At 48.2% G+C, this 13,101-nt stretch overlaps 1 protein-coding gene across 1 annotated transcript; it reads right to left on the bottom strand.

The window, feature by feature from the left end:
* Positions 1 to 36: 36 nt before the first annotated feature.
* Positions 37 to 5,787, bottom strand: si:ch211-225h24.2 (uncharacterized protein LOC564539 homolog). Its single transcript, XM_029141012.3, has 4 exons — positions 5,408 to 5,787; positions 3,508 to 3,564; positions 1,664 to 1,779; positions 37 to 1,273 (listed from the first exon to the last, which is right to left on the bottom strand). The coding sequence occupies exons 1-4, from the start codon at positions 5,492 to 5,494 to the stop codon at positions 853 to 855; spliced, it is 681 nt and encodes a 226-aa protein (XP_028996845.1). The 5' UTR covers positions 5,495 to 5,787; the 3' UTR covers positions 37 to 852.
* Positions 5,788 to 13,101: the final 7,314 nt, after the last annotated feature.

Below are 13,101 nucleotides of genomic sequence, written 5' to 3'. Positions count from 1 at the left end.
TAAACAGACCAGACAGGAAAGAAGAACAAAGCAGTCTGGCAGCAGGAATTTTAACATTTCTTATTCATGGAAAAGAATAATCAAATCATTGCGAAAGTGAAATTGCTGTTTATCGTTTCTGTCCTGTGCAAAAAGCAGATTTTCCAAGTGATCAGCTGCTTTTTGCAACGCAGCATACAGACACGGGTCCTGCTGGCGAACTCGCTGCTGTCTGAACACCCCGGCGTGTAATTGGAAACCGGGTAAACTCAGCACAGGTGTGAGCTGGCTCCAACCCACCCGCACCTGCACGTCTGCTGTGATGAGCAGGGCAGGTTTGCACTCGGATAATCTGACACACAACGTCAGTCAGTCTTAAGAAAAGCACTTGATGGTGCAAAACTGTTCACCATTATATATATAAATTCTATTAACATTCAATCTCATAATTAAACATATAAAGGTATTTTCTAAACAGGACATCACCACTCTCTCAGACACTGCAACGTGTGCGTTATGCTTCGAGTTTCCAGGTCCCACTGATTTTATCTGTGAATTGTTTTATTCAAATGTTGGCAATATAAAATTTATAAAATATCTTAATTCCAGGCCAGCGGGTGTCACAGTTACCATGGTTACAGTAGTTTAAGGCATTCACAAGTTGTCATTTACAGTTAATGCTAGTGGTGAAGCTACATGGGTATTTTGTCTTTCGTTACAGATAGAGAACAAGCTTGATATGAATGTGGTGCGTTTGGAGCCAGCGATAAAGCAGATTTCAACCACATTAACTACAGAGAGAAGCGGGCCGTTGTGGTCAGGTCTTCATTTGTTGTTGATGGTGCACAGGTGAGGAGGGAGCGTGGTCGTCTCCTATTTGAAGCCCTCCCACGCGCTCTCCGACGCGATCCCTCTGCTAATCCTGCTGATGCCGGCCAGTTTGACCTTGGCGCGAGCCGTCCACCTGACGCCCGCCGTGGAGTCCTTGGAGTCCGACAGGTTAGCGTAGCGGGACGAGTCCTCCTCCAGGCCCCGCCCCCCCCAGGAGGCCAGTTCTAAGGGGACGCCGAGGGGGTCGGGGAAGGGCACCTGCGAGTCCTCCTTCGGGCTCTTCTCACCCAGGTCCTCGTCTGTGGCCGCCTCCGCTGGGTCCCATCCCTCGATCTTCTCGGCCTTTTTCGAAGGCGAGATCTGCCTCATCGTCGTGGTGACGCTCTCCCAGAAACAGGAGCCCTTCTCTGGCTTGTCCTTCTTTTCCTTCTCCTTCTCGTCATCCTTGATTTTCTTGTGAGACCTTCAAGTGAGAACCAAGAGAAGGTTAGTTTAATTTAAAACAGCCGGGAAAAGCTGCGCCGCTCACTATAAATAGCTCCGGGTGGGGAACAAACGTGTATGAGATATCTTAACACTGCAGACTTTCCCATGCAGCAGGTCATTATATGGGAATTCCCGGTTGTGTGTTATTGGGAGGTGATTGATTTAGACTTTCCTCTCCATGCATGTTTCCCTTCACTGAGAGGCTGAGAGTTAATAACTGTCCAACATATAAACAGACAGCTGGACACAAGCCCATTATTTCTACTCAGCGTTGTAAACATGGAGCCTTGAGCGTTACTGGTAATGGCCTGTGAGTATCTGTTAACACAATGTGACCCAGAGATGCTCACGGTGCGTGGGAGCTCACCCTCTGCGGTCAGCCGCCTTCACGCCTGTCAATAGAAAGTGTTCATCGTCTTTGGAGGAGAACATCTTCTTCTCCCGACGCTCCTTCTTTGACATGATCTTCTTCACCTTGGCCTCCTGACGGAAACCAGCAGAGAGGACAACGTTTTAATGGATGCACTTTTTTCCAACGGGCCCTGAACGCACCCTGAAGTCCAGCTCTCACGCGTCACCTGCTCAGTGATTACGGAGCGAGCGTTCCCCCGTCTGGGATGAATTCCCAGTGTCGCCTTCAAGGTCACAACATTCCATCCTGCTCACATCCGTGCATCGCACAAACATCCTCAGCACTCGCAGTGTTTGATGACTGCGTTGAACTCCGGCGACCCTTTTAACCCGCTCTTTTTGTTTCTGTCTGAGGAGGAAGCTACAACGAGGGAACATGACTGGACACGACAGCGCTCACCTCCACGGGCCGAGGTCTGAGATCCAGCTGAGATCAAACAAAATGATCCTCGTCTCATCATTTTAAAAATGGGTTTATTGCATTTGATTATTGTCAAACTCACATTTCAACATTTCACTTGGGCTATTTCACTCTGGTTCTAGTCTTTCCATGTAAACTGTGGATCTGAGAGAAACCCGGGATCCCAGTGGATCCGTCCGTGCATGTGTGTGTGTGTAGATAATTCTAGCTTTAGATAAGTCCAGCATGCATGCATGCACGGGTGCACAGACTGAAGCCTGCCTATTCACCACCTCCAGGCCGCTGGAGCCAAAGCCGCTCAGTGGGGCTCCGTGTGGGGACGCTTCACCTACAGTACAGCTCCACCGCTGGAACAATGGAGCTCTTATAGGACCGAATCCTCCCATGATGCCTCAGAGGTGGCAGCCGGACGTAAACTCTGGAAATATTGAATAAACCGGACATTTTACGCAGCTTTGGTGGCTGCATACATACATATCACAGCTTCTGGTCCCAAAACACCTACTCATTTCTACCTATCTGCACATCCGGCCGTCTACCGTGGCTATTTTCAGCCGCGTTTGTCTCAGACAGGGATTGTTCCCGTCCTAAAGGCCCAGCTCCTCGAAGGAATGCTGCGCTTCCTTCCTTTCTCGCGCCCGGCCACCCATATCCTCACAGGTCAGCCATGACCCCACAGTGGGGGCGCAGTCAGGATGATCAGCTGTTTTTGGGTTCCACAGATCAGGGACTGTTACAAATGTTACAGTGAAATACTTTAATTATAAACATAAAGTAGAACGATCACCTTTCCGAAACCTTCCTCTTAAAAACTGAGAAATCAGGCTCAGGCGTTGCTGTTTATGGAGAGCTGCCGGCTGAAGGCTCAGACAGATGGACTTGGCCACAGTTGCACATAACAGCCGTAACAACAAACACGTTTTCCAGTGATAAGGTTTAGCATAAATCAGGAGACGATAGCTGAGGGCCGGCGTGTTTACAGATAAACACTGCTGCCTCAGCACTCCTCCGACTCACCGGCCTCACCTCAGCTGGACACGTGCGGTCAGTGTGTGGGTGTGTGTGTGTGTGTGTGTGTGTGTGTGTGTGTGTGTGTGTGTGTTTCTACTGGGTTCACTGAAGTCAATTAGGTGTCAAAAGTCAAAAATGTGTGTGCTCTTACTGTATGTGTGTGTCAGCGTGTGTGTGTGTGTGTGTGTGTGTGTGTGTGTGTGTGTGTGTGTGTGTGTGTGTGTGTGTGTGTGTGTACAGTCAGTGTGTGAGAGGATAAGCGTGTGTCGGGCGAGCGCATATCTTCAGTAAGTGAGCATATGTTTGAAAGAAGATAGCGTGTTTGTGTCTGTGTTCCGTCCACGTTGCTGTAAAGTCGGCCTGTTTACCTTGGATACGCTGCTGACAGCTTCCTCCTCCTCTTCCTCTCCTTCTATGTCCTTGTTCTAAGACACACACACACACACACACATACACACACACACAGTGAGTTAACACAAATAGCAACCCCCAACACAACCACACACACACACACTGTGAGTGTGTCGCGTGTGCAGACCTTCCTGTTGAACACAGTTACATCTTTTCACAGCCGTAACACTAACACAATGAGATGGAGGGGAATGGAGGACGAGGGGAAGCCCCATGACCCCAGGGGGCAGATTTAAACAAAAGACACCAAAAACAAGTCCTTCACGTGCTGTTTTAAGCGTGATCCCCCATGGACCCCCCATCGCAGGATCGATGGTTCAATTCCTTCACTTAAATTTCTTTATAGACGCAAAGAATGAAGTTAATGATGTTAAATATGTTAACCTGGGTCTACTACTACATCTTGAAGATTTGCCTGAACACACCCTCAAAGAAACAGTGGGATGTGGATCAGATGTGCAGCTGGGCCTGCGATGACTGAGGTGGAGCCAGATTCACAAGGTGCACGAGCGTCTAGCAGCTATGAAGTCTGGTGGTGGGACGTGTCTGAGCACAGGCTGCTGCATCGCTCCCACACACTCACAAACAGTTGACTAGCGTGAAAGCGTTAAGAGCCCAGCGCAGAATGGGAGTTGAATGAAGACAGAGGAACTCTAACTGAACATGTTAAAGTTAAGGTTATAGAAACTGGGACCACCAAGATGAATGGGGGTACCAGCACCGGCAGATCAAAGCGTGCTTGTTCTGAGCAGCTTCCAACACTGCAAAGCAAAAGCACGAGGATGAATCAACAGAACCGGACTCCAGCTCATATGAAAGGAGCGAGAAACCCGCTGGTTCCGACCCGGACCAGGTCCATCCCGCTTCGATCACGCTCATTTATTTATAATGAACTAAATCGAGCAGCTCAGCTAAACCGTCCAGAATGAAAATGTGACATGTGCTGTGGAGTTTTCCATTTCACACGGCTCGGCAGCCGAGCAAAGCAGGTTTAGGTCACAGGCTCCTTTGAAACGTGCTGCAACAAACAAATGCTGCTTTTAACTTTTCCTGGCAACCCGAGCTAAACATAACATCACGACACAACATGATCCCTATCATCGTTGTTCTCTGTTCGTTTGAATAAGAGGAAGCTAAAGGGCTGCACACGCAGACGCTGCCTCTGTGACCTTCTGTGCTGCTCCACCGCGTATCACTGCCTCCTCGCTGCGTTTATGACGTTTTATGATCCGGCCCCTGACCCCTGGATGCTACGTCGCCGTGGCAACGTGAGCAGACCTCCCCGGTGACTTTCCCAGGAATCCTGTGCCGATGTCGGACGCGTCGGGCGGCCGAGGGTCGGGAACCGAACCGAGCGCGGGCGCTGGTTCCCAGGACGGCCAGTTTAATGCGGCTACTGGAACCCGGCCAAGGGTCACAGAGCTCAGCCTCGTTACGACAACTGAAGACAAATGCTCAACGTCCACCTAGTAGTGAAAACGCAGATTAGTCATCTTTACTTTACTTTACTCATATTAGGATTTGAGCAGAAGTCAGTAAATAAGCTTGTCCCTTCACACCTTGACACAGCCCCCCCCCCTCCCCCCCCCTCCCCCTCCTCCTCCATCATCTCCACACTGTGGATTTGGAAGCTTTACTAACTTCATTGTAAAAGTATATTAGGAACTTTAAAGGATCATTTGAATGCAGAAAATTGCTTTGTTCCCTTTTCATTGTTTATTGTATACGATTAATTTTGTTTATAGGACTTGTTTTTTCCTAAATCTAAAAGTGAAGTTGACCTTTTTTTTTTAAAGCACCTGATAGAACACTGAGACTAACGTCCACCGCTGTCTCCCCCTCATCGCCCTCTTTTACCTTGCGGGAGCGGTGACAGTGCCAGGACACGTCGTCTTCCTCCGACGCATACTCCACCAGCACTTTGCTCTTGCTTTTCCTGAACATAGCTCCACTCGCGGCCGAACCGAGCCGCCCCGTCCTGCGTGGAAGCCCACGGTTCAAAGCTCGCCTCCGCGTCTCCGGGCGCCGCCGACGCGCGTTTCCTCCCTTAGCGGTTGTTCCTCCAGCAACAAGTTCGGAGCCGTTCACCGATGAACAGCTTCTTCATTCAGAGAGGCTCCGGGAGCCGAGTGCGTCCGGTCGCTCGTCTCTTCTGACGTCCTGCGGCCGTTCCGTCGGTGCGTCTTTACGCAGACGCGACCACCTGGACCTCACAGCGTCGCTCCGCCCACGTCCCCCGTTCTCCGCTTCATTGAAGGTCCGGAGGCGGCGAGAGAGCGAGGCTGCATCCGACTCATCTACGATAAAAGCCCGAGTACGCGCTTCTGTAACAGAACTTCACTCTGATATTTGAATGAAATTTGCACTGGAAAAGTACGGAAACGGATTAAGATGCTGTCAGTGCGGTAAATATTGTTTGTTACAGTTTTAGGACCTTCTGATTATTAAATTGGTATGAAATAGGTAAAATGAAAATGAATGAGTTTATTAGTCACTGTTTATTTCCAATAAATCATCTTATCATATAAATTATTAATTTGAACGTGTACAGTTTTAGTCCTGGACTTCGTTTTCCTGCTGACATTGATCTCTCAAAGTTTAAAACTAAATATTCAGCGAAATCACTTCCTCGGTTGGTGTTTGTCACGTGCTGTAGCTGCGTCGTTGACATGAGAACAGATGGATCATAGGTTCGTTTCAAACGAGATCCCTCCCTCTCTCGGTCTCTCTCACCGAGGCCTCTGACGCCAGGGAAAACAAACGGGGCATTATTCTGGTGGGCTGAGCGCCTAAAATAGGCACAGTAGCTCCGGCTAAGACCACTCACCTGATTCAGTGGCCCTTAAATTCCCCTCTCAATGTCCACATTATACAGTAAGTCAGCTGGGAATGTGGGTTGGTAGATGTTTAAGCACTAACAGCAGAAGTCTGTGTATTCTCAGTTCAGTGCAGCGATTCTTTCCCCACAGCTGTTAATGGCTTCAAAGCTCAGACAAATGCTCCATAGCATAGATTTCATAATTAAGCGCTCTGACTTGGTTGATGTTGACATGTTATTGGTGCCAGCTGACACAAGCCATGGCTGTAACGACATGTCCATCACCTGTCAATAGGCAGGTCGGTGACCTTTGACCCTGAAGGTCAGGAGCGGGTCATGTGCTCATTTAGGATCCTTTCTTGGACGAGCATTCCCACAGTGTCTCTGACTGTCTTCGTCCCGTTGTTGGAAGCAGAATACGAGCTGGTCACGAACAGGTCCGGTCCAGTCCTGCGTAAACTGTTCCGACAAACCAGACAGCGGATCAGGAAGTCACGGTGGGACACGGCTGGGATTCTCTAACCTGCTTTAATTGCGTCCCGCGGACACAGATGGAGCCAACGACCTAAACGGCCGATGGGAGAGCGTCTGGGACGGAGACGCGCCTGCACAGTGGGTTTAACCTCTTAATTAGAAGACCAAAGCTGCCGCTCAGTTTTTATTCAACATTTTTGTGTTGTTTCATGTAAAATATATAAATAAGGAAGCGGCCAAATCATTTTTCCTCCCTTTGATAGGAGCCAGTTTGGTTTGTTTTTCCGCCTGTATGGTGGCGGGAGCGGAGATTAATGATGACTCAGCATCGAGCTCACGGGTCACAGGGTTCTCCCGCACCAACTCCTGGTCGCCAGGAACACAGATTACAGCCGTAATCGTGCTCGCGGGCTAAAGACGCTCCTCAGAGGCCCTCTGCTCAGCGGCGTCTTAACGAACGCGTCGACTCAAATCGCTCCGCTCGCTTTATTTCGAGGCGCGAACGTTCATGTGAAAAGTGCCTTTAAATCCAGACAATAACAAACAAAGTCCGACAGTTCACAGGAACAAAGCGTAAATCAAACGTGTGCCAGCGTGAGGCGTATAAGCCTTAAATCTCTTAATAATCATGCACAGCAGACTTTGGAGGCCGCAGCAACTATCTCTACAATTATCACGGAGGCGCTGGTGTCGGCCTCGTTCAATGAGGCTCTCACTGTTTGAAAGCCACACTGGGAGTGATGGAGGAGGTGAAGGTGGTGGAAAAGTCACACATTTGTGCTCCATGGGTCCTTCAGGGTGACTCCTGCTCATACCAGCGATGGTGATTGGCTCCGTTCTCCGGTCACAGCTCATGGGTTTTCCACAGTGACCCTTAAATAGCGTGGATGTGCCTCAGCAAAGGCGCCGCCCTGTTTGCCGACACGCTGCCAGGTAACGGCACACACACTCACGGCCGCCGAGTAGAGATTAGGGCCGAACGCCGGGCGGTCCGCGACCTGGGTCCTAATTAAACGCGTGAACCTGCTACTGTACGTTTTAATGAGCTGGAGCCGGAGGGCGCGTTTAATGGACGGCTAAGCTCTTCCGCTGTTCTACCTATTTAAAGGCAGGATGTGCTGAGTCACTGAAGTCACACACACACACACACACACACACACACACACACACACACACACTAACACCGTCATGTTTACGTGTGTGTGTGTGTGTGTGTGTGTGTGTGTGTGTGTGTGTGTGTGTGTGTGGGTGGGTGTGGGTGTGTGTGTGTGTGTGTGGGTGTGTGTGTGTGGGTGTGTGTGGGTGTGTCCACTGTCTGACACAACGATGTCCATGAATAATAACACACTTGATATGATATCATATCTCATGACCCTGGAGGACGTCTCTGCATCTGCTCACATTCAAGGGAGGTCAAAAGTGAAGCTGGCTCTGACAAAGGCCCAGTGTCTCGCTCAGGGACATTTCACCAGTGTGTTTAGTAAATGCTGCCTTCAGGGACACTGGAACAAGGCCTCCTGCTGTGTCCAGTGATGTGACAGCGATCCTTACAGCAGCGTGACGAGCAGCTGATTTAAAGCCTCCACATCTGTAACCACCTCGTTGCTTCCTGTCTTGACTGTGACTCACGAAGCGCATGTAGGTGTGACGCATGTGAGACTGGACTCCAATAGACACAACACAGACTCCCCAGGCACAGATACCCGGGCTGCATGACCGAACGGGCTCAGCTAGTTTAAAGCTCGACCGAGTCCTAATGGACGCGTCCCTTCCAGAGACATTCAGCCCTTTGTTGTTGGCTGTAGGAGACGGTAACGAGAGCCGCCGCCGAAACAAACACACAATAGGCTCCTGTGTGTGTCTGTGCGTCGATGAACTTGGAGGAGGTAAGAAAATCCAGTCTGCCTGACTCCTCTCTGCCCCGAGGTCGGGATCTGGATGGAAAAGCAGACAAACAGGTGTGTTCCTCTGCACAAAGGGGGGAAATCATGTTTATTAGTGCCACAAGTGGTCAGAGGTAACGAGTGGTCGCTCCCAGTATATTTCCACATGTTTTCTCCATAGAGCTCAGCTCTAAGCTCCCAGTAAATCCAGAGTGGCACGACTTCAACCCGACCGGCTCCTGCTGGGGAGATTTGGCCCGGTTCCCCCAAGCTGCTTAGATCTATAACTGGGTCAGAACTCGCTCCGCTAGAGGCCCGGAGCATTGGAGGTGAGTCCCTGTTAGGACGGTCAATGATGTCAGACATGAACCCCCCTATAGAATCTGTATTAAGTACACATTAGGCTAATTAAGATGATTATTAAACTAATGCCTCGTCATTAAATGGGTTGCATTGCTGTTGTGTTGCTGTCATTCAGCTCATTTCCCTTGTAAAAACCCAGATGATGATACACAATGCCTGAATCAATGCTGACACCTAGTGAATGAAAGAGGTATGCTTTAATTTAAATTTATTACAGGAATTTTCTTTTCCTCCAAACATATTTCATAGAGAAGACAGACAAAACAGAAAAGAATAAGTTCAAAGGTCTTAGAGTTTAAATAAATACAAATGCTGACATTAGTGAACACTTGAATGTTTAAAAGTGCTTTGTTATGCATTTAAAGTGCAACTATGACAAATAAATAAATAACAGCAATACAGCCATGACTTCGTATAAGCTACTATACAAAACTTGGACAAAGCTAAACAATTTAAAGCAGCTGTACAGGCTCACACTTGAAATCCATGCTTTAATCTCTTCCAGCATAATCATATACATACTGAACTAAAACAGACGTGGTTTAAATAATATTACTAGATTAATATTTCTCTGCCTTCAGCTTGAAATAATGACACATTGTTTTCACAACCTTGTGGGTTATACATTCAAACGCTGTCAAAGTTATTTTTCCTTTACAGAGTAAAATAAAAACCAGGGCCTCTGTCAATGAGCTGCTGTGCGATCGTCGTGTGGCTGTGGGGCTGGGAGACACCGGGGGGGAGGTGTCACACGTGGGCTCAGGTGGGATCCAGGGTGTCTGTCCTGGCTCCTCTGCCTGACAACAGCATAGCAACGCTGCCTGTGGTCCCAGACAGGTGTTTCCCAGTCCAGCTCCCAACGCGAGCCGCTAGCGCTCCATGTCGACGTCTACTAATCTCATCTCGCAAAAGCTTCCAGATATTATGTACACGTGCAAAGTAGCAGAGCTCACACATGGAAAGTCAGACGTTCCTGTTTAGTCTGTTGTCTCTGAGAAAAAACACCTAATAGCAATTCATTTCTTGCTCCTCTGGGATTTTGTCACACATGAAGAGAGGAGAATTAAATATTTAGTGTGTGATTTCGCTCGCTTTGAGCTGGTCACGTCGTCACTGGCTTCTGAAGACGGAGCTGTGAGCTCCCAGTTACATCATGGGAATTGCCAAAATGCCAGAGGAAACGTAAGAGGGATTAAAGACTTCAATGCATGGAAGAGGCAGTTTAAGAGTCGCGTTTAAAAAAATAAAAAAGGGTTAGATTGATTTATCTTTGGTTAATATTAGTCCACGTTAAGGCACAGGAAATGTAACAACCAAGTTCAACAGAGGCCTCAAAAGCTGCCTGTTTGCTGTTTACTGCAGCAGCAACGCCTTCAGGCCACAAACACACCAACATCATAATGAACCCACAACCAGGGTGGAATTAAATTCGAACGACTGCGAGGGCATCATTAGCTGGGATTCACAGAGAAAAAGCAAAACAGGAACATCTTTGTTCATCTTTCCAGGCCGTTATTAAGAAAGCATTTTGGTAATAAGCTTGTTTGCTCTCATGTGGTAGAGATTAAAGTCATTCTTACTTTATCACTTTGGTCTAGCAGCCAGGTAACTCTGTGTGTGTGTGTGTGTGTGTGTGTGTGTGTGTGTGTGCGTGTGTGTGTGTGTGTGTGTGTGTGTGTGTGTGTGTGTGTGTGTGCGTGTGCGTGTGCGTGCGTGCATGCGTGTGTGTGCGTGTCCCTTTCATCTGAACAGGTGACCCGACGGCTTGCAGTGCAGCGCGAGCTGCCGTGAGCTGTATCCCGACACGCCGATGCCCATGAGGCCGAGCAGGACGGCCACGCGCGGCACCACGGAGCCCTCCTGGGTCTGCAGCACGGTCTGGGTGGCCTGAGTCTGCAAGAGAGAGCAGGGGTCAGCGTCACCACCACCTCCACTGGACACCAGCGTCGCTGAGGATGACGACGGCGACCCAGGAATGCGCCTCCTGGTTCTGGCTGCGGCGGAGTCCTTCGCCAGGTGGACCTGGTCGCACACCTGTCTGATCCCAGCAATGGTCTTAGCGTACGGGAAGAGTCGCACTATCACTTCCATGTTCGCTAAGTGCGAGTCGGCGTTCACACATCCCACACAGTCCTCTGCAGGCGTGGAGACATTTCATGATTCTGAGCCAATCCAAGTCCTACAGTCAGACTCCTCATCAGTGTTGGAATGAGACCATTTACCAACGAAATGAATAATTTACTGTAGTATTCTGTCATATTATAACAGAAATGACATACAGTAATAGTGTTTAACAAACACAAACAACAGGATGTCTATGTTTGCGGCATCCACCAGGATTACTGGGGACGTGGATCGTGTGTGATTTCCTCAGGGATCCAATTAGAGGACATTTATCTGACCCCAGGGAGCTGGGGCATCTCTGATCCAAATCCTTTCAAAGACAGGCTGCTCTAATCCCCCGTTCCAAATCCTGGCCTGACAAAGATGGGCACTTTGTGCGCAGAGATAAATCAGCAATGTTGTTTCTATTAACGTTTACTTTTTGGATATTAGGACAATTTGTAATATTTAAAATCCGTAAGACAGAGACATGTTCAGGGCCTTAACTTCCTATTCCAACAGTTGTTTGTTCTCAAAGGTTCTAAATGAACTTGTTAAACCACTCCAAGTGTCCCTTTATGTCCAGAACAACCATTGATCTATTAAAGAAGAGGACCGGCCCGAAGCATCTTACGCACCTGGAGGAATCTAATATATCCGGGCGTCAGTCGAGGGATTCGAAAAAACATTGTTGTTGTTCTCTCCAGCTCTTCAGTGGAGACCACGAGGACTCCCGTGGCACCGGCCCGTGGGGGTTTCTGCTAGGCGACTGGATCAGACTGATCCTCCCTGGCTCTTTGGGCCTCTCCGGCCTCTGTCTCCTCCTCCAGCCTCAGCCTCAGCAGCAGCAGCACCACACGCAGCCCTCACCTGCTCGGTAACGACCTCCCTGGAGGAAGGTCCGGTGCCCGTGGGTCGTATATAAAGCACCGCGTTCATTGCGTAAGATCGTCACATGACGCTCGTGTGGATCTCGGTGTCTATGTGCTTTTGTGCCAGTGCAGGATTAGCTGGATTAATATACCATGAGAAAGGCTCCAAAACCACAGGTAACCAACTACACAAACCTCCATCAACACAAAACAATGACGTCCACATGGGTTAACGAGGGCCAGTTTAACAAAACCACTAAAAAACCAATTGCACCGCAACAATGTCAGTGGCACAGATGATGCAAAGGACAACACATTCACAAATAATACGTTTGTGTTTATCAAATGTAAGAGCCCTCCAAAGTCGACAACATTTAAAAGAGGATGAATAAATATCTATTTTAAAGACATGTTTAAGGATGTGATGCAATCACAGAATTCATGAAGCCACAAAACAAAAGCACATTTAGAGGAAATCTCTTTCAACTGTACCTCGCTTAGTGCTCAACATTTGAAAAGGAGAAAAAACAATGACCTTGCAGCAAAAAAAGATTTCTCTTTATGCAGGGTACCGAAATGAGCAGCTATAAACATTTTAAAAATTGACTGATTGAAATCACAGGGACCTACTTTCCTATAATACAGTAATTTAGCACTGGAAACAACCTAATTGTTTTGACACACAGCTCAGGATCCGTTAGCACGCGTGCCAGGAACAGATTAGCCCAATCTAAAAGACACGCAGCACTGATTAAAGAAAACCTAATTACTTAATCACTTAAGAACAATGCAATTAAAAGTGTTATTCTTAGGCTCAAAGGTAACTTACGCCACTGTGTCAGATCTGTGTTCACATCTGTATGTGTTATGTTTCTCTATTTACTCGAAATTGTTTTTAAACGAATTCCAATTTTTACACACATGAATTACATCTGTATGTAACACAATTTAGATTATGATTTGTAAATGAATTAAATAAGGTTAAAAAAATGCCCAAACAAAAAACGCGGGCACTTTTCTGGACGACTGTCGCGTCAC

This window comes from Betta splendens, chromosome 24 (assembly GCF_900634795.4).
Source record: "Betta splendens chromosome 24, fBetSpl5.4, whole genome shotgun sequence".
Lineage (NCBI taxonomy): Eukaryota > Metazoa > Chordata > Actinopteri > Anabantiformes > Osphronemidae > Betta > Betta splendens.
The sequence above is the reverse complement of the archived record's forward strand: the minus strand, read 5'-3'. Positions and strand labels throughout refer to the sequence as shown.

Bases quoted from the DNA above. Each gene is read 5' to 3' on its own strand.
- si:ch211-225h24.2 (XM_029141012.3), bottom strand. From the start codon at position 5,494: ATGTTCAGGAAAAGCAAGAGCAAAGTGCTGGTGGAGTATGCGTCGGAG. The intron at 3,565-5,407 runs GTAAAAGAGGGC...TGTGTGTCTTAG, and splicing joins ACTGTCACCGCTCCCGCAAG to AACAAGGACATAGAAGGAGA. The intron at 1,780-3,507 runs GTAAACAGGCCG...GGTTTCCGTCAG, and splicing joins CTGTCAGCAGCGTATCCAAG to GAGGCCAAGGTGAAGAAGAT.